Source organism: Trichomycterus rosablanca, chromosome 5 (genome assembly GCF_030014385.1).
Source record: "Trichomycterus rosablanca isolate fTriRos1 chromosome 5, fTriRos1.hap1, whole genome shotgun sequence".
NCBI classification, from domain to species: Eukaryota; Metazoa; Chordata; class Actinopteri; order Siluriformes; family Trichomycteridae; genus Trichomycterus; species Trichomycterus rosablanca.
The window spans coordinates 26,653,072-26,674,624 of NC_085992.1; the positions used below are offsets into that span (position 1 = coordinate 26,653,072).

The 21,553-nt window shown below is 39.9% G+C and overlaps 1 protein-coding gene across 2 annotated transcripts in view; it reads left to right on the forward strand.

Moving 5' to 3' along the window:
• Positions 1 to 21,553, forward strand: part of prkn (parkin RBR E3 ubiquitin protein ligase) — a 182,388-nt gene that overhangs the window by 102,839 nt on the left and 57,996 nt on the right. For both annotated transcript variants that reach the window (XM_062995011.1, XM_062995010.1), the window contains exons 5-7: positions 3,000 to 3,083; positions 4,743 to 4,858; positions 11,423 to 11,559. In XM_062995011.1, coding sequence (XP_062851081.1) covers positions 3,000 to 3,083; positions 4,743 to 4,858; positions 11,423 to 11,559 — 337 coding nt within the window. The remainder of the gene's footprint in view (positions 1 to 2,999; positions 3,084 to 4,742; positions 4,859 to 11,422; positions 11,560 to 21,553) is intronic.

Below are 21,553 nucleotides of genomic sequence, written 5' to 3' on the forward strand. Positions count from 1 at the left end.
ACAGTATCTCAATACACAAACCCATGTTATGTCACTGAGTAGTTCTAAAATACACTGACCAGCCATAACATTAAAACCACCTCCTGGTTTCTACACTCACTGTCCATTTTATCAGCTTCACTAACCATATAGAAGCACTTTGTAGTTCTATAATTACTGACTGTAGTCCATCTGTTTCTCTACATACCTTTTTAACCTGCTTTCACCCTGTTCTTCAATGGTTAGGACCCCCACAGGACCACCACAGAGCAGGTATTATTTCGGTGGTGGATCATTCTCAGCACTGCAGTGACACTGAGATGGTGGTATGAGTGGATCAGACACAGCAGTGCTGATGGAGTTTTTGAATACCTTGTCCAACTTACTGTCCACTCTATTAGACACTCCTACCTAGTTGGTTCACCTTGTAGTTGTAAAGTCAGAGACGATCACTCATCTATTGCTGCTGTTTGAGTTGGTCATCTTCTAGACCTTCATTAGTGGTCAAAAGGATGCTGCACACGGGGCACTGTTGGCTGGATATTTTTGGTTGGTGGACTATTCTCAGTCCAGCAGTGACAGTGAGGTGTTTAAAAACTCTATCAGCAATGCTGTGTCTTATCCACTCATACCAGCACAACACACACTAACACACCACCACCATGTCAGTGTCACTGCAGTGCTAAGAGTGACCCACCACCTAAATAATACCTGCTCTGTAGTGGTTCAGTGTGGGTCCTGACCATTGAAAAACAGGGTGAAAATAAAAAAGTATGTAGAGAAACAGATGGACTACAGTCAGTAATTGTAGAACTACAAAGTGCTTCTATATGGTAAGTGGAGCTGATAATATCGACAGTGAGTGTAGAAACAAGGAGGTGGTCATAATGTTATGTCTGATCGGTGTAAGTCATTAATATTATATACCCTCACTGACCTTTTGGCTGTACAAGTAACTAACTGTAGCCCATCTGTTGCATTGTTTGTAGTGGAACCGGACCTGCCGCGACCCAGACCAGGATAAATCAGTTGAAAAGAGAGTGAAAAACAAGATAAATACACAATACATTGGTTGAATCAACAATTACGCCAAACCCATCTTGGAGGCAGGATATTTCAGCCTTGCACCCAGTGTTTTCTGGTGGAACCGGGCCTGCCGCGACCCAGACCAGGATAAATCAGTTGAAAAGAGAGTGGAAAACAAAATGAATACACTACACAATACATCGGTTAAATCAACAGTTATAATCAACATAAAACGATTTGGATTTTTTGCCTGTTTGTCAGTATAAATGTCACCTGCGAAGTCTGATTTGGACTCTAACCCAAGTCCTCAACCAACCAATAAACACATAGCATGCTGAGAACAGTGAGTGAGTGGGTGGGTAAGGGAACCAACAGGACCCTCATTGACCAGATAATGTTTGGGTGGTGGGCCATTCTTAGCACTGCAGTGACATTAACTGTTGTTGTAAATGTGCAGTTACAACAAATCACTGATTTTATTCATGCAAAATGTGTATCCTATGGGGGGGGTTAATTGATAAATGGGGTACAGGTAGGTGACTGTCAGTAATTGTATACCCACAAAGTCGTGGTGCAATGAAGTGATCTTTCTCAGGTTTTGTGACAGCTTCTTAGTTTTGGTTGCAGCACACTTTGTCTGCGACTGGTGTCTCTTAAGTGGTGTTTATATGACACATCACAGTTGAAGCAAATTAAAAGTGGTTATTGAGTCCCAATGGTGTTATCATGTTGTAACCCAACTTTAGGTCATACAAACTAGCAGGTTTTAACATCAGCAATATTATGTAGTGGTTAATTAATTGTGACATGGGTGTATTAACAAAATATCCTGCTACTCCAAAGTAGTCATGTTTCTTTTTACACCAAACCCACCTTGTAGGCAGGGTATTCCAGCCTTGCACCCAGTATTTTCTGGTGGAACCGCACCTGCCGCGACCCAGACCAAGATAAATCAGTTAAAATGCAAGTTAAGGGGTGCCCAGGTATCACAGCGGGATATTCCGCTAGCACACCAATGCTGATATTCTAAGTCCCGAGTTTGAACCTCGGCTCTGTTAACGTTCGGCTGGACGCCCTCTAGCGGGCATAATTGGCAGCGCCTGCAGCAGACAAAAATTGGCCATTTAAAGTCTGCTGGGAGGGTAAAAGATCCGACTAATAAGAGGGTGGGCTCTTCGACACTGTGCAAAGACCTTGGTTAGTAGCCTGAGGTGCCTGTACAGGAAGTGGAGGAGCGCAGGGATCAGTGCGTGGCTCTGCGCGCGAATACTGGCCTCATGCGCAAATCACCGAACGTGTGGGCAAATAAGAAGGGGTCAGTGTACTGCGCACACATCTGAGCTGCTTTTAAACAAAGCATTTAAGTCCCTTAATGTGACCTGTAATGTCTGATTAGGACTCTAACCCAAATCCTAACCCAAGTCCTCAACCAACCAATAAACACGTAGTGTGCTGAGAACGTTGAGTGTGTGAGTGAATAAGTGAGTGAGTGAGTATTTAAAGCCGATGCACTAGGGGTTCATGTGACCTTTCCCTGCTGTCTCGTAGCAGGTGTCTTCGTGTAATCTCCAGGTCCCACCACCACAGCACGCCGGATTCGTCTCACCCCCAATTCATTCATCCCTCACCCCCTAGCTCCATCCCTCCGTCACTTCCCTGTCTGCTGTGGAGGAGTAATGATTTTCTTAACCTTTTCTCTGGCTTAATAAGGCTCCTGTCAGAATGCTTAAATGCTTATGCTAATCAGGCCTTGCTTGGTCAGACAGTGTTTTGTCCCAAAACAATTATGGATGGATAGAACGTTTTCATTTAGCCGAGTTACGAGTGTGAATGACGGACGACGGAGGCTAAAGATTACACGGTTAAAGAGAATATGCACTTTAGGTTAATGGAAGGAACTTTGTACTGAAAGGTTTTGATAATTTTTATTTAGAGAGCTTCTAAACTTAAGGCACGTACTTTTTTCACCTGCTCTGTTATTTTGCTTCTTGCAGGGACCGTCGTGTTGGGATGATGTCCTTTTGCCAGACAGAATTCATGGAGTGTGCCAGTCTCCAAACTGTGACGGCAGAGTGGCGGTGAGTGGCTACAGCTACTTGTCGTACATACAGTCAAGGCGGAAAGTGCTTCAGGTCATGTTAAAAGGTAAACCTTCGCCCCAGTCTGAGGTCCAGAGCACTCTGGAGCAGGTTTTTTTCAAGGATCACGGTGTCCTCAGCTGCATTCATCTTTCCCTCTATCAGGACTAGTCGCCCTGGTCCTGCTACTGAAAAACATCCCCACATCATGATGCTACCACCACCATGCTGTAGGGTTGGCATTAGCCAGGTGATGAGCGGTGCCTGGTTTCCTCCTGTCAGAGTGACCCTCAGGTTCCTGCTCACCTCCCTGGCCGAGGCCCGTCTTCCCCGATCACTCAGTTTGGCCGGGCGGCCAGGTGTAGGAAGATTTTTGGTGGTTCCAAACTTCATCCATTTACGAATGATGGTGGCCACTGTGCTCTTTGGGACCTGTAAAGCTGCAGCAATTTTTCTGTACCCTTCTCCAGATCTATGCCTTGATACAATCCTGTTTCTGAGGTCTGCAGATAATTCCTTTGAACTCATGGCTTGGAGATTGCTCTAATATGCACTGTCAACTGTTGGACCTTATACACCGATCAGCCATAACATTAAAACCACCTCCTTGTTTCTACACACTCTATCTATTTTATTAGCTCCACTTACCATATAGGAGCACTTTGTAGTTCTACAATTACTGACTGTAGTCCATATGTTTCTCTGCATGCTTTGTTAGCCCCATTTCATGCTGTTCTTCAATAGTCAGGACTCTCCCAGGGCCACTACAGAGTATATATTTTTTGGGTGGTGGGTCATTCTCAGCACTGCAGTGACACTGACATGGTGGTGGTGTGTTAGTGTGTGGTTCAGACACAGCAGCGCTGCTGGAGTTTTAAACACCTTACTGTCACTGCTGGACTGAGAATAGTCCACCAACCAAAAATATCCAGCCAACAGCACCCTGTGACCACGGATGATGGTCTAAAAGATGACCAACTCAAACAGTAGCAATAGATGAGCGATCGTCTCTGACTTTACATCTACAAGGTGGACCAACTAGGTAGGAGTGTCTAATAGAGTGGACAGTGAGTTGGCACGGTCTGATCCACTCATACCAGCATAACACACACTAACACACCACCACCATGTCAGTGTCACTGCAGTGCTGAGAATCATCCACCACCTAAACAATACCTGCCTTGTGGTGGTCCTGTGGGGGTCCTGACCATTGGAGAACAGGGTGAGCACAGGGGTGTGCAGACTTTCCGGCTTGACTGTAGCCAGTCATGTTTGTGTAGATACCTGACTGGTTGATAAAAGTGCTGAGATTCAAACTTGGATCTATGGGACCTTTATGATTTGGAGCTGTTCTAAAGTATACTTCATTATTATAGGGATGGGTGGCTTGAAACTGTCTAATATGTACAGATTCTTGGCAAATGTGGATGCCTAAATCAGCTTATTTCCAATTTTCTAATTTTTCAGAAAATATCACCTTTGGGTGCGTAGGAGGTAGGAACATCTTCTGCCCTGTCTTAAGTAGCATTTCATTACAGAAGCATTTTGGGGGTCAGCAATGCTCTTCTGCTGCTTGTTTTGTTTATTGCTTTGTATTTGCTTTTCCATGCAATTGCACTTGACCTGCTGTACTAATAAAATCTTATTGTTTTTATTTAGGAGTTTTATTTAAAGTGTGCTGCCCACCCCACTTGTGATAATGACACTTCAGTGCCACTGGACCTGATCATGACTAACGTGAGGCACGTCCCCTGCATCGCCTGTACAGATGTTGTGTAAGTGTCTATTGTGTTGCCTTGGGGTTGGTGGTGTATAATATGATAAGTAGTTAGTAATTGGCTAGTAATCAATCTGATTGATATGTCTCATTTGCCACATTTTCATTTCCTTGTCTGACCACCGTTTTATCCTGATCTGGGTTGTGGGGGTCCGGTTTGCCCAGAATCATTAGGCGCAATGTACGGACAGGATGCCAATGCATGTCAGAGCCTTGGCAGAATCCATGCCTATAACTATAGTTCCAGCTTGTTGTTAGGATATCTACTTTGTACACAACACAAATGTGTGACAGATCATTTCACTTATATCAAAATTCCAGTGGGTCACAACACCAAGTTGACTGTGCCTATAAATTGCTTGGATATTTAAGAAAACAATATCATGGCTTTTGAAGCTTCTGATAGGCTAACTGACATTGTTTAAGTTAATTGGAGGTGTACCTGGGGCAGCTTTTTAAGTCCTACTTTGAAAGCTTACTTGCCTTATGGAAAAATTTTAGAAACCAGCCAAAACGTCAGAAAAAGAATAGTGGCCCTTTCACAAGTCTAGTACATTCTTGGAAGCTGTTTCTAGACACCAGAAAGTACAGTGTTCATCTGTAATATAATAATAATAATTATTATTATAATATAAAAGATAATATGCAAGTTTAAATCAGCCATCCTACTGTTTAGGAAGGGGGTGTGTTCTTTCTCTTAGAGGTGAACATTCTTTGATGAGAAAAAAACAAATACATTCAAGAACAAATGCAAACAACAATAACAAAATATCTACATTAAAATAAAACCTGTCCTATATCTATGACACTCATTAAGAAAAAAGCCACTGCTCCAAGACTGCCATTAAAAAGCCAGGTTACCGTTACCGCATCTGCACCTGGGGACAAATGTAATCTGGTCTGATGAAACAAAATGGAACGATTTGCCTATAATGACCATCATTATGTATGGGGGGAAATGTTGCCAGCCAAAGAACAGCATTTCAACCGTGAAGCACAGGCGTGGCAGCATCATGTTATGGGGGTGCATTGCTGCCAGAGGGACTGGTGCTCATTACGCAATAGATGGCAGTATGAGGAGGAAAACATTATTTTTAAGCAACATCTTAAGACATCAGGTGTCAGTAGGTCTTTAAATTGACAATGACCCCAAGCATACTTTTTAAGTTACTTTTAAAGTAGTAGCAAAATGGCTTAAGGACAGCAAAGTGGATAGATGGATGAATGGATGGATATAATAGTTGTAGTATACAGATAATAATAATAATGATGATATATAGATAATGGTAATAAAGATTATTGTGTAATAAACATTATACATATGGGTATAAATATATGAATAAATATAAGAATAAGTTAAAATATCAAAGAGGAATATACATGCTTGGATATGGCGGTGCAAATGTGTGTCTTAGTTTGATTTTAGTTTGATTCAGTTTAACGTCCCCGTCGTTGTGTTGTGTAAAAGTAATGGTGTGGCCATCACAAAGCCCTGACTTTGATCTATCTATTTGTCTGTCTGTCTGTCTGTCCATCCATCCATCCATCCCTCCCTCCCTCCCTCCATCTATCTATCTATTCATCCATCTATCCATCTATCTATCCATCTCTCTATAAGAATCATGTGTGAGCAAGGATGCCTGCAAACCTGACTCAGTTACACTAGTTCTGTGTGAAGCAGCTTATTGTCAGAAGCTTGTTAAAAGGCACCCAAAGCATTTGACTCAAGTTAAAGAATTTAAAGGCAGTACTACCAAGTATTAACCTGTCTCTAGTATTATTCTGGCATTTCACATTCAAGAAAGGAAATGTGTACTTAATGAGGATTAAACATTAAGAATTGTGAAAACAGTTTAAATAAATGTGTACACTTTTTGACTTTAACTGTACATCGAAATATTAGAACCAATAAAGCATTTTAAATTATATCTCAAGTTGTTGGCTTCAACTAAGATAACAGGAGATTAACAGCATCAACCGACCAAACCACCTCACCTCACAGTCCTGCAATTACCAGACTCAGTGCATCGTTCTCACTGAAGGTCAGCTATTAGCCATTAGTCCAGCATGAACGTTTTTACCTCTGTGTCTCCTATGTGACGAGAAAACAGCAAGACCCAGTACAAAGCAGTTCAATCAGCGACACCCGCCATTCAAATCAGGGGCTGATTGAAGTGGCACCGTAATTAGCTTTCCAAGTGTGCTTTTGTTTGGCCTCCGTTCCTTACTTCCTGCCTTTCATTTTCTGTGCTCTGAAGGGCAGAGGCAAGGACACTGTTGTGTTCTCAGAGCGGCACCAGAAGGGGGTTTAAAGAGGTTGAACTCAAGGCTGGTAGTTAACTTACGATCAAGTGTGGGTACCACTGTGCGTAATGGATGGGGAGTTCTTGACATTCGCTGAGAAAATGATTGCGAGACTCGGAGGAGTCGGCTGATGTGTTTTTGTGGCCGACGGCTTTCTAAGGGGTAAAAGTGCTGTATTTTACATTTAGGTGTTGATTGGCAAAGAAATGAACTTAATCAAAACAAATCATCAACAGCCAGAAACACTCGTACAAACAAACATGTGACCTTTCAAAATGATGATTCTTTTTCTCTTGTTTCTTTACTTTTATCCAAAGCATTTCACCTTCAGATTATTAGTCCAGTAGCTTAACCGCTAAGCTACCGCAGCTCTCAGACAGACATTTCTCTTTCCTATTTCCCCTGGCCTCACTCCGTCTAGGAACAATGCCATTTCTTCCCAGAGAGTTATCAGTCTGTGCAGCTTCAGAGGAAAAGACACCCTGGAACCAGTCCTCATACAGACACATGTAGAAACACAAAAGCTGTAGGTTCCACATAAATCCTCTACAATTTGAAGCAAAAGGAATTTCAATGGAAGCGGAGTTATGTGAAAATCTTAGCGGTTATATAACATCATTGGGGGAAAAATACAACACCCATAGCACACTGCTGTGAAGTATACCATTATTAACATACCATTACTATTACACTTAACATTACAACATACTGAACATGCTGTACACTTACAGTGCAGCTGAAAAGATATATTCAATATTTCAGAGCATACAACCTTCTTTATGTTATCCATCATTGTACCCACATAATTAAGGCCCTTCTGAATTCACGGCTGTGAAAATCATGTCACGGACCATAAAATTAGCCATTTCCTGTGTAATATGCAATTTGCTGTGAATTTTAAACTTGTGGGCGTTGCACAACGAAAGTAAAGAGAAGTAACATGATGGCGGAGCTGTCTGGGACGCTTTTTCCACGTCATATCAAACAGTTCATCTCATATGAGGCGCTTTGAACATATCAGTGGCAAACTGGCTCAAAATTCAATCAGGTGAACTTTAAAAGAGGTGCAGCGTCAAGCTCCATAGGAAACAGCAGCACAAAGCGGTTTTGCAGCTTCTCATGTGAAAGCACCCAAACCTCTACACTTTGACACGCCCACAGATGATGTCACGGTTTGAGCTGAAAAAGCATGGTTTGTGTTTAGGGATTTACTGTTTTTCATTTACCCAGCATTCAACTGCCTCACGTTTACTGGTTAATTTGCACTATGAGGCGATTCTAGCAATCCTACAGCAATTCAGTTAGCAATCGGTAAGTCAAAATGTCCAAGATGTCAAAGTCTAAAGCAGTCTAAAACACGGGCAACTAAGTTTGGAAAACTCCCAACCAATTCTGTGGATGCAGAGAAAGGCGTGTGTCAAAACACGGACGAGTTTTCACATTTAAGACAGAACAAAACACAGATGGGTATTTTTGTGTTTGAGATAGAACACAAAGCCTCACGCCATCGCTGGATGTTCTAGGTTTACATTTACAGTTTTTCTCGGTCGCTTTGGTGCGTTTCTCACATCACTATTAACATTTGCACAACAGTAAGGGCATTTCTCAAAACAATTAGTACAAACTGCAAAACCTAGTTGATAACCTGCAAAAGCGTGTCACTTGCTCAAAATGGATAGTTCATTCCTCAAAAGCAAGTATTCATGTCAATGAAAGTGTCAGTGTCATCAAAATAAAAAGTCCTGACACCATTGTTTATAAACAAGATAGTCAAATGTCTGTCATGTTTTCATTATGACAGTTCACTCTGTTAGTGTTTTCCAATGCAAAAAAAGTCAGATCATGGTGACACTACCTGAAAATGCTCAAGACAGCACTATACACTATTAGCACACCCATTTAAAATCTACAGTTAAGTTACACATTACTGTATTTAGTGAGGTAAATGAGTACAAGACACTCTTTGCAATTCTAATTTGTTCACAGCATTGTGCTAAAGCAAAGTACAAACTTATTTACGACAGACATAAGAAACACCCTTTGGGTAGAGCTGTGCACAACTGTAAACAATATTGCAGTACATATTGGAACTGAATTGGAACATACAACATACTGATTTTGGCAACTAGTTCAACATTTTTGTATGTAATGATTCAAGCAATGAAATGAGGACTATTAGTTTCATAGGAAATGACTATTCAGCATTCATAAGTATAGTTAATTTTGACTGACGTGACATAAGCAAATGATAATGTTATAAAACAGCAGAGAATTGTATGGAAGCGATTGATGCATGTCCAAAAGCATTTGCAATTTGTTGGAAGGAATGAGAAACTGCTACTATGATGTGCACAAATGACTAAATCTTGTGGAGGTTGAACTAACAGTTATGAGAATTTTAATTCTGATCAGAGAAATGCACCAAAGTAATTGAGAAAAACTGTAACTTTTAAGGTAGGCCGTGCTGTGTACTGTAACTTCTATTATTCAATTTATGTATGTTATTTAATGACTGTTGTGAAGTGTTGCACTTGTCTTTAAAAATCCGTAAAATCTGTGATTTTTGAAAAACAGGGTCCGTAAAATTAAGCACATTTTCGCGTGAATATAGTAGGGTCCTAGACAAAATTATTTTTGACTTGTCTATGTATGCTTTTATAAGCTTGTACAAGTTGAATACAATTGTCTATGACTGTGTTTGTCACTAAAACTTGTGAACTGATGAATCTTGTGTAACGAGTAACTACTGTTTCTGTCATGAATGTGACCAAAGTGTAAAACCTGACGTTAAAATCCTAATGAACAAACAAACAAACAAACTGGTTAATTTGCACTATGAGGCGGCCCTAGCAATCCTACGGCAATTCAGTTAGCAATCGGTTAGTCAAAATGTCCAAGATGTTTAAGTCTAAAGCAGCGAAAAAACAAGTCCCAACCAATTCTGTGATCTCAAATACAACAAGTATTTGAGACAAAACAAGAAGCCTCACACCATTGCTAAATGTTCTAGTTTTACATTCAACCATTAAGGTAGGCTGTGCTGTGTATTGTAGCTTTTATTTATTCCATCATTTAATCCATGAGTGTAATTTAATCTTTTGCCATGACATGTGGCACTTTTCTTTAAAAATCAGTGAAATATGGGGGCAAACAGGGTCTGTGAAATTAAGCACATTTTCCCGTAAATTATTTACATTTTCTTCATTTAGCACACGCTCTTATGCAGAGACTTACAAAAGTGCTTCCATAGTGGACGTTAAACTCTAGTTTAAGTAGACAACAGTCCAAGAATACAAATCTGCTAAAAACCCTTTTAGAACCAAAGTTTTACACATAATAATTTTTGACTTGTCTATGTATGCAAAACAAATTATATTATCAGCATAATAATATAAATGAAAAGTTGAACTATGGAAAAATACCCACTGAAAAGCAAGTAGGGTTAGTAAATCTGACCATGTCCATTTCTTTATACGAAAGGTTGGGTGGCACAGTGGCTCAGTGGGTAGCACTGTCACCTCACAGCAAGAAGGTCCTGGGTTTGATCTCCAGGTGAAGCAGTTTGGGTCCTTTCTGTGTGGAGTTTGCATGTTCTCCCCGTGTCTGTGTGGGTTTCCTCCGGGAGCTCCAGTTTTCTCCCACAGTCCAAAGACATGCAAGTGAGGTGAATTGGAGACACAAAATTGTCCATGATTGTGTTTGATATTAAACTTTTGAACTGATGAACCTTGTGTGTAATGAGTAACTACTGTTTCTGTCATGAATGTAACCAAAGTGTAAAACATTATGTTAAAAACCTCACTCGCACTCACTGTCTTAACCGCTTATCCAATTAGGGTCGTGGGGGGAGTGCTGGAGCCTATCCCAGCTTTTCAATGGGCGCAAGGCACACAGTAACACCCTGAACGGGGCGCCAGTCCATTGCAGGGCAGACACACATACACATACACACACCTATTCTCCTATAGGGCAATTCAGTGTCAATTAACCTGACTGCACGTTTTTGGACTGGGAGGAAACCGGAGCTTTCGGAGGAAACCCACACAGACACGGGGAGAACATGAATTAGATTCATACATTTGTAGCCATTGTTTACTTGTCATAAGTATGACCATACCAGGTACAAAGAACTGAAATAAATTGTGTGTATTTTAAAGATTCAACTTTTCACTCAAATTGTTAAGTCAATATATGATTTGATTTCTAGCTCAAATGAACGTTCAAATGGCTGATATGGCTTTATGTTTGTTTTTTTCAGGAGTCCTGTTCTGGTGTCTCAGTGTGCTGAGCGTCATGTGATCTGTCTGGACTGCTTCCACACTTACTGCATGACCCGACTGAACGAACGTCAGTTCATCCATGACCTGGTGGTCGGCTACTCTCTTCCCTGTGCTGGTAGGCATGAATAGTACCTGTACACGCACCGTGTTTGTGGTGGGGATGTGTGGTGAGGAGGATTTTAACGGGTGCTGCTGTCTGAGCTTGGCACTGATTGATGATGGTACTCTGGTGGCTGCTGTGAAGAGGAGATGCTATCAACGTGTTGTATTCTCTCTCACTTCGTCCCATAACACACACAGACACATACACATTCTTAAGTGTGGCCCCTCCGTGTGCCCCTGCCTGCCCAGCACATCCTTTACTGCCATGCGATAATGGGGCTCCCGGGAGAAACACTGACCTCCCATCAGCGGGAGCATCCTGTTTCTGTCCTTTCTCTCTTTCTCTATCTCATTTGATCTTTTTGTTCGACACTCATTATTTTTATACATTTCCACACAGGCTTAAGGTGGCGTTATATGAGGGACTTTTATATATGAAAATGGTGAGGGCGGGAGGAGTAGTAATTGGTCGTGTCTGAGAGACACGAAAAATACCAAAATAACTTTGGTTCTGTTTTGGTTTCTTTGAATCTTCTTCTTTGAAGGTGTTTGAGAAAACTGGCCTGAGTTTCTTGCAGTTTTGGGAACGACCCTCAGCTATAACAGCCACTTTGCTCAGCACATGGCTTGAGCTGTGCGGTAAAACATCACTAAAGTGTTCCACGATACAAACATCCATTTGTGTGAAATAACCATCAAATCCACTCTAAAAGCTCCACATATATCTATGTTTAGCTGTATTTACTTTACTGTGTGGTGGTTATTCAGCTCAGGCTTCTGAGAATCAGAAAAGAGTCGAAAAAGCTTAACATAAAAAAAGCGTAACGTGGCTTAATGTACTGAAAGTACTACATAGAAACACTACATTTCTTTCCGTTATTACTGGTTATAAGTGCTCTGTACTGCTGAAAATTATCAGACGTTGTTTTAGTGCAACAAGCCACGTTAAGCTGTATTTTTCCTGTTAAGCGTTTTTTGTACTGTCTGGGTCACTTTTACCACATTATATCAAACAGTTCATCATATTTCAGGCGCTTTGAAAATATCAGTGGCAAACTGGCTCAAAATTCACTCAGGTGAACTTTAAAAGAAGTGCAGCATCAAGCTCCATAGGAAACAGCAGCACAAAAGCGGTTTTGCAGCTTCTCATGTGAAAGCACCCAAACCTCTACACTGTGACATGCCCACAGATGATGTCACGGTTTCAGCTGAAAAACCATGTATTCTGTGGTGCCAGCTTCAAACGGAAGTTCGCTGTTTGGAACCTCTCTTCGCGAACCGTTCCGCATTGGTGGAAAATGGATTTAAGCTTAAATGCACTTCCTGACACAACCCTCCTTATTAGGGCAGTGGTATTTCAGTGTTTAAGATAATGGACTCATAATCAGAGGGTTGCCTGTTCAAGCCCCACCAAGTTGCCCAACAAATTGTATTCAGTCATAATTGTGAGTCGCTTTGGACAAGAGCGTCTGCAAAATGCTGCAAATGTAAAAGTTATCTGGGCTTAGGACCAGCACTCAGGGTGCACCTCTTAATAGCTAGGCTGTTCGGTCATATCCGCCCCTTTCTCAGACGTAGCCAATCATGTCTGTGTTTTAAAAAACCTAAAATCATTAACATCAATACGTTACTGCAAGAAATTGTTGGCATTAACAGCTTCCAGAAATTAACATTAAGTGCTTACGGCTTGCCATTATTTAGACTCCAGCCGTTTAGCCTGCCCAGTCACTTACCTAGTGACTAAAAAATGTGGTAGCAAGGTAAACAATTTGCTTTTCCTGTCTGTCAGAATTAGGAGTAGCTAGATAACACAGTGACTGTTAAATATCTTGCATTCAGCAGTTTATTTATCTCAGTTTTAGAATAAAGCTGCTGTTAAGCACATAATATTGTTTACTCTTCAACAACCACAGACTGTTACCTCATGCACAGACGTTTTAAAAATGTAAGATAATCTGTGTTTAATATTGTTCTCTTAAGATACATTATAGGAATACAGTGGTACCTTGAAACTCAACATTAATTGGTTCTGGGAGTGACGTTGAGTTTAAAAGGCATCGAGTTTAAAAGGTGTTGAGTTTAAAAGGCGTTGAGTTTAAAAGACGTTGAGTTTAAAAGGCGTTGAGTTTAAGGGTATTGTTGCCATAAGGATGTTTGAAAAACCTGTTAATGTGTTCCATGGTCCTGTGGAACTGCATAAAATAATGGGGTTGTTTTTGACACTTATACACTGGAAATAACACAAATATAATATAAAAACACTGAAATACAGTTAAAAAAAGTTAAATACAATAAACCTGCACTTTACATTTACTTCTTAATTGCTTTCTTATGCCTCTTAATCGTGGAGATGCTTGATCTTGGAATATTGTATTTTGTTCAGTAAAGGCGCATTTATATGAGAAGCTGCAAAACTGTTTTTGCGCTGGCTGTGCCGTTATTTCCTGTGGAGTTTGATGGTGCACAAAGCTTAAGATTGAGAGAACTTATGAGCAGTAATAATTAGGAGAGGTTTAGTGTTCCTGTGTCGTTCTTTTAATACATTAAGTCACATTAAGCTTTTTTATTTAACTTTAAGCATTTTTGACTCTCTTGGAAAAGCTGATTCTCACAATTTCTCAGCACCCCGAACTATAACACAAGTTTAAAAGTGAAACAGGAGAAAAATCCAACTAAACACAAATACATGTGGACACTTTCAGAGTGACAGCTATTCCACACAAATGCAGATTCGTCTCATATGCGCACTTTGATGGCGTTTTACCACACTGCTTAAACCAATCGCTGAACAAAGCGACTGTTCATTGTTAATTTGAATTTAAATAAATACATTTTAAAAAAGCAGAACAGGTAAACGTCGAGAGTAAGGGTACAAATTTCTCAATGAGGGACGTCGAGTTACCAGGTACCACTCCGTATCAGAATCAGAATGCGTCGGCCTGTGAGGTTGCTACAAGGTAGCGATGCAAGAGACGTTTCCACTATTTACAAATAAAGCACATTGTTCAGTTCAGTCGTCTGCTACCTTTAACAATCCATGGCACACTGAAGTTGTACCTCCGATTTTTGAGATGCACTGTTAGCATGGAATTTGGCAATTGTGCATGCCACAAGGTAACTTTTCTAACAAAAGCTCAAGCCTGATGTCTACATTAAGTTTATCTTGATGAATGTGTATGTCTGAAAAAGATAAAGCGGTTCAGTTTTGCACATATTGCCCAGCCGGACCCCTTTTTAGTGAGTGAGACAAAAGCGGGTTCACACACTCACCCACTCACCTGCATTTCTTTTATTCATTTCAACAATTTAAATCTGTATTCCAGTGTAGTTCAGAGCTGAAACATTCCTATTTGTAGGTTTAATGTTTGTAGTATCCTATTTGTGTCCTATTATGTCTTATTTACTCTCACAAGCACGTCTCTTTTACCACTGCGTTTTTTATTTCTTATTTTTTGGAGTTTGGCTGATTGATAGTCTGACAACATTAGTCACACGGGTTATCTCCTAGCCTGCATAGGTGTTAGTTCTCGATAATTTGTGTGTGTGTGTGTGTGCGCGCGCGCATGTGCTGCGGCAGACCTGCTAGTGACATGGTATGATTAGAGCCATCTATCAATGTTTGTGCGGCTGTGGATTGGAGATTGCCGTAAAAAGGTCAAGCTTCAGCCTCAAATGCCATTTCCAATTTTAAAACAACTTTTAACAGTCCATACCAAAGCACATGTCCAAAGGCACGGATGAAAGAAGGGTACCGGAGGTTGTCTGCTACGTCTGCTGAATGTGAAATACAGATTGGCTGATGCTGATAAACACACTGGCAGCAGCTTAAAAAGCCTTTCTCCCAGGAAATATATATAGGAGAAGAAAAACCAGCCCTGACCTTTTCTAAAGCATGTTTTAATGCATGATTTTATTACAGGAGGCTAATGATTTACATTTACACTGATGCTATCAGGAAATTAAATATAAATATGAAGTCAGCATCTTTATGCCATTCCATGGTCTTTGGACAACGTGTATCCTCAAGTTTTACTGTTTTAGTATTTCTAAGTTAATGTTTTATTAGACCTGCAGGTTTTTTTTTACCTGTATTATTGTCTCTAAAAGAGAAAAGCTGACAGTATTGGCTCAGCAGTTAAACTAGTAGACCAGCTTCCATTGTGACCCTACAGCAGTGATACCCAAGGTCTAAATTGTGGTCAGGTGCATCCTGTTTGCTTTAATTATCCTTAATTTGTTTAAATCTTTGGATTGGGAGTTGGATTTTGAACTGATTGGTCATTGACTGAGTCTATAAGGTTCTATACCAGAGATGTGGACTCAAGTCACAGACAAATTATCCAGTCGCACGTAAGTCGCACACACAGCAACTTCAGACTCGACTCGGACTTGTTTCAAATGACTCAGACTCGACTCATGACTCGCAAAAAATGACTCGTGAACAACAAGAGTCATTAGCATCAGCTTTTGTTACATTAGTTACGTGTGACATTTATATATATATATAATTAATATTATAAATATTCTGCTCTCTAATAACGCTCTAGCCGTCTTAACCCGCAACGCACGCAGTGGGTAAATGTTACAGCCAGCTTCCAGCGTGGTGATGAAGCGTCGCTCCCTACTCTCTACACAGTTTAAAGTTCACTTCATTTAAACATTTTCGTTACCTTTGGATTGGAATCTCACTTAAAATGGTGGAATACCCTACGTAGTGCACTTTACAGGAACAACTCGGGTGAATGGAACGCCCCTACAGAATTGGCACTAATGGTTTAAAGACCGCTTTCTGAACCAATCAGACCCTCTGATTTTAGTTTTTAGTAAGAAATGCTGTTATTTGCATTTATTCAGTTTGCATCACACAGATGTGTCAATGAAACACTTGATTGCTTTTCAAACATTTACAAAATAACAGATTTTATTCCTTATGGGACAACACACGGTTATATATTTAATAGTATCTGGAAGAACATAAGCTAAGGTAAGCAGTGGTTATACATTTTTTTGCTGAGTTTTGGATTTTGGCCGCTGTGCCGTGTTTTATCACACGCTTTTGTTTTGCAATGAAAACAAAACGTATCAGTTTAAGCTTTTAACTGGTACCTTCTTGTTACGGGAATTACATTCATTTGCACAATGACTAGGAAAGTAAAGGCACTAAGTAAAACGACAAACTACTTGTCAATTTGTTGTTTTTTATCTGAACGTACAGATTATTTGTTTATTTCTACGCTACATTTCTAATATATGTTTTGTGTATATTATATTGACTAGTAACTTGACTCAGACTCTAGCCTGAAGACTCGTGACTTGACTTGGACTCTAGCCTAAAGACTTGTGACTTGACTTGGACTCTAGCCTAAAGACTCGTGACTTGACTCGGACTCGTATTTTGTGACTTGTGAACATCTCTTATTTACACTACATTGTTAGGACAATAAACAAACCAGGAATTTCAAGGAACTGTCTACAAACATATTTTGGAAAGACATAGATTAGCAATATTTAAAGGTTTGAATGTTTGAAGGACAAAAATGGACTTCATAATTTTAGGTGTTGGCTGTCTGGCTGAATTGGCCATCTAGTTGGTGAGGTAAGGAAGAACCCAGCAGTCATTCTAAGAATGCTCCAAATGGCCTGTACAGTGATGGAGGAACATGTTGGATAGACAACTGTCTTTGCAGCACTTTATGAATCAGACCTTTATGGCAGAGTGGAGAGGCAAAAGCCACTGTTGAGTAAAAGGCTGCTGAATGGCCTTCAAAGGACTCTTTGGATTCTCTGGTCTGATGAGTCAAGGATTTAACTCTTGGACAGAATAGCAAGCATTATGTCTGGTAAGCAATCACTACATGCCACCTAACCAAAAGCTGGTGGTGGAAGCATCATGTTATGGGGTGTTTTTTAGCAGCAGAAACAGAAAGACTGGTAAGACTTGAGGGGCGGGAACATTTTTAAAGGAAACTTCTTTATATGTGCATGCAAACTTAGACCGGGGCAACAGTTCACCTTTTAACACGACAGTGAACGCTGGAGTGGCTTCAGGGCAAGTCTCTAAAAGTCATTGAGTATTCCAGCTAGAGCCAAGATTTAAACCCCACTGAACATCTGTGTAGAGACCTGAACATGGCAGTTCACAACCTCTCGCCATGTAGTTTGACAAAGATTCAGAGGCTCTGTCATGAAGAATGGGGTTACAAAGCTTCTAGAAGCATTAAAGCTGTAATTGCAGAAAAGTTAAATTTTTGCAGATATGATTATTAAGACTGATTTACTATATACATACAGTAAAACCTCGATTTAACGGTTAAGTAATTGTCCACTAGCCGGCACACGTCTCTCTGTTTACATGAGTGATGGACTTTGTTTTGCTAAGAGGCTCTCTTTTTTCTCACCTTTTTCTTGGTGATTTATGCTTGATTTATGCAAGTTCTAGTTCTTAGTTATGGAAAGTGGTAAGAAAAAGAGCGTGCATTTGGGTATTGCTGAAAAGTTAGAATTGATTAAGGAAGTGGAAAGCGGTGTTTCTGTGGCTCGCGTATGTGAGGAATATGGTTATGTATGAAATATAAAATGTCTTCCCAGTAGTACAGTACATCAATTTTAATATTTATTGACATGTTTTACATTTTATATTTACATATCTATTAACGTTGTTTATTTTACTGTTTATATGTGCATGTTTAGCACTTTTGTGGACCTGAGTGCTGCTTTTTTGTATATTTTTGCACCCCCGAAAATAACCTTGCTGTTTTAGATAATTAGATGAGGCATTTTACGGACCAGTGGTTCTCCCTTTTAGTCCGTTAAATTGAGGTTCCACTGTATATCAATGTGCAGTTTGGCCTTTGGGTTTCTGTATCCCCTGTTTATATAGAAATGCAGTGATGTTCCTCTTCCTGTAGTAAAAGAGTTAGGTCTCACTTTCTGTTGCAGCAATTTATATAAACGTGTTAACCAGTATAACACACAGAGTGAAAGACTATGTGGCACAAAAACTTAAATAAATACTACAAACATTTTCATTTGCTGGTGGTATTTGCTGGTGCTAGCAACAAACATAGCTCTACATCTTCACCGTGAAGGTATTTACAGTGTTACTGAATCTTAACCTACAAACCCCATTGGCAGAAATGACAGAACTTTTTGTCAAATGCATTATTACTAAATTACAAATCACTACAACAAAAAAGGCAACATACCAAATGCTAGGAAGTTCTAAAATATGTCTAAAATACATTTTTAAAAAGATTCAATCTTTTTAGATTTTTTTTTACTATAATGAAAAACATTAGATTATATTCAGGTAAAATGTGAGATGGATGGCTGATTAGTAAGAAGGCTGGTTAGCCTTTCATGTTACAGGAAATAAAAACCCATTTCTAGAAAAGCTGGGACGTTTTGTAAAATGATAGATAGATAGATAGATAGATAGATAGATAGATAGATAGATAGATAGATAGATAGATAGATAGATAGACAGACAGACAGACAGACAGACAGACAGACAGACAGACAGACAGACAGACAGACAGACAGACAGACAGACAGACAACTTTATTAATCCCATAGGGAAAGTCAGTTATTACAGCAGCTCCAGTGCATTAAAGCAAAAAGTATTAAAGTACAGAGAATTAAAGTACAAAAGTATATAAGTACGAAGTATAAAAGTACAAAGAATTAAGTACACAAGTAATGTTGTACACACTATGTAATTGAATAAATAGAATAAAAAAGAGTAGTATGTCATATAAAGTATATGTCATATGAAGTATCCTGGCATTAAATATTTAGATGAGATATGTAATGTGATATACTAAGCTATAGTAGTGTTAAATAACAACAGATATGTAGTATAGTCTTAAGTCTTTATGAACAGAGTGCTAGAACATGCTCCATGGGTCTGTCCTGATAGTGGTTTAGTGTTCGATGATGTCCCGAACTAGTGAATTGTTATACAGCGAGATCGCTGCTGGTATAAACGATCTTCTGTAGCGTTCCTTGTTACCGCGGAGCTGGATGAGTCTGTTGCTGAAAGTGCTCCGCTGTCCCGACTAACAGCTCATATAGGGGGTGTGATGGGTTGTCAGTTATGGTTGTGAGTTTATTCAGTGACCTCCTTCCAACCACCAACTCGAAACTGTCCAGTGAGCAGCCCAAAACTGAGCCAGCCTTCCTGATCAGTTTATTGAGTTTCTTTACATTCCCTGCTCTGAAGCTGCTTCCCCAACACACTGCTGCAAAGAACACAGCCCCCGCAACAACAGACTGGTAAAAGATGGTCAACATTTTGTTGCACACATTAAAGGACCTGAGCTTTCTCAGAAAATAGAGTCTGCTCATCCGTTTCCTGTACACTGCCTCCGTGTTAGCCCTCCAATCCAGTCTGTTGTCAAGCCAGACACCCAAGTACTTGTATGTGTCCACGTGTCCAAATGCTGTAAAAAGAAGAATCTGTGATTTGTTTATTCTCTTGAATCTTTATTTAACTGGTAAAAGTAGAAAGAAAAGATTTCCACTGTTTCCACTGATCAACATAATTGTAGTTTGTAAATATAAACACAATAAGAATTTAATGCCTAAAACACTCTAAAAAAGGTTGAAACAGAGGCATGTTTACTACTGTGTTTTACCAGCTTTCCTAATAATGAGAAACTGAGAACACTAATTGTTACAGGTTTTTTTTGCTTGATACATCTTAGCTGTTTAACAGTCTGTGGTTGTTATCGTCTAGTTCTCCTCTTTGTCCTGCTTGGTCTGCTTTAAAAAATGTAGTTCTAATTATTTCGTTCACTTCGAGATAGTGTTAGTGGACTGTTTGTGGACTGTGTCTTGTATTAGTGTTTGTAAAAAAAAAAATGTAAGGAATTATATTAAAAGTCAATCTCAAATCTCAATCTAAATACTCTAATAATTTTGGGTTTTAAACAGTTATACTTGCTTAATTATGTACCATTGATTCTTCTGTTAGGGGTTGCTACAGTGTATGATTTATATGCATATTTGATTCGGCACAGTTTTTATGTTGGCTGACATAACCCTGCTATTTCTCCAGGCTTTAGACCAGCACTAATGGTGCACTGATATTTGTTCTTACAATAGCTAGGTTAACATATTGCTATTCACTTACTATATCTGTGAGCCTGGTATTCCTACCCCCCAGAACTTAGAAACTGCTTTTACCAGCAGCATGTTTCTTACCATTACGTTACACAAGCTAGAATAGAATAGAATAAAATGTCTTTATTTGTCATATATACATACACCGATCAGCCATAACATTAAAACCACCTCCTTGTTTCTACACACATTGTCTATCTTATCAGCTCCACTTACCATAAAGAAGCACTTTGTAGTTCTACAATTACTGACTGCAGTCCATCTGTTTCTCTGCATGCTTTGTTAGCCCCCTTTCATGCTGTTCTTCAATGGTCAGGACTCTCCCAGGACCACTACAGAGCAGGTATTATTTGGGTGGTGGATCATTCTCAGCACTGCAGTTACACTGACATGGTGGTGGTGTGTTAGTGTGTGTTGTGCTGGTATGAGTGGATAAGACACAGCAATGCTGATGGAGTTTTTAAACACCTCACTGTCACTGCTGAGATGAGAATATTCCACCAACCAAAAATATCCAGCCAACAGCGCCCTGTGGGCAGCGTCCTGTGACCACTGATGAAGGTCTAGAAGATGACCAACTCAAACAGCAGCAATAGCTGAGCGATCGTCTCTGACATTAAATCTACAAGGTGGACCAACTAGGTAGGAGTGTCTAATAGAGTGGACAGTGAGTGGACACAGTATTTAAAAACTCCAGCAGCGCTGCTGTGTCTGATTCACTCATACCAGCACACCACACACTAACACACCACCACCAAAATGGACAGTGAGTGTAGAATCAAGGAGGTGCTTTTAATGTTATGGCTGATCAGCGTATACACATGTATAGTACAACGAAATTCTTTTTCCACATATCCCAGCTTGTTTTTGGAAGCTGTGGTCAG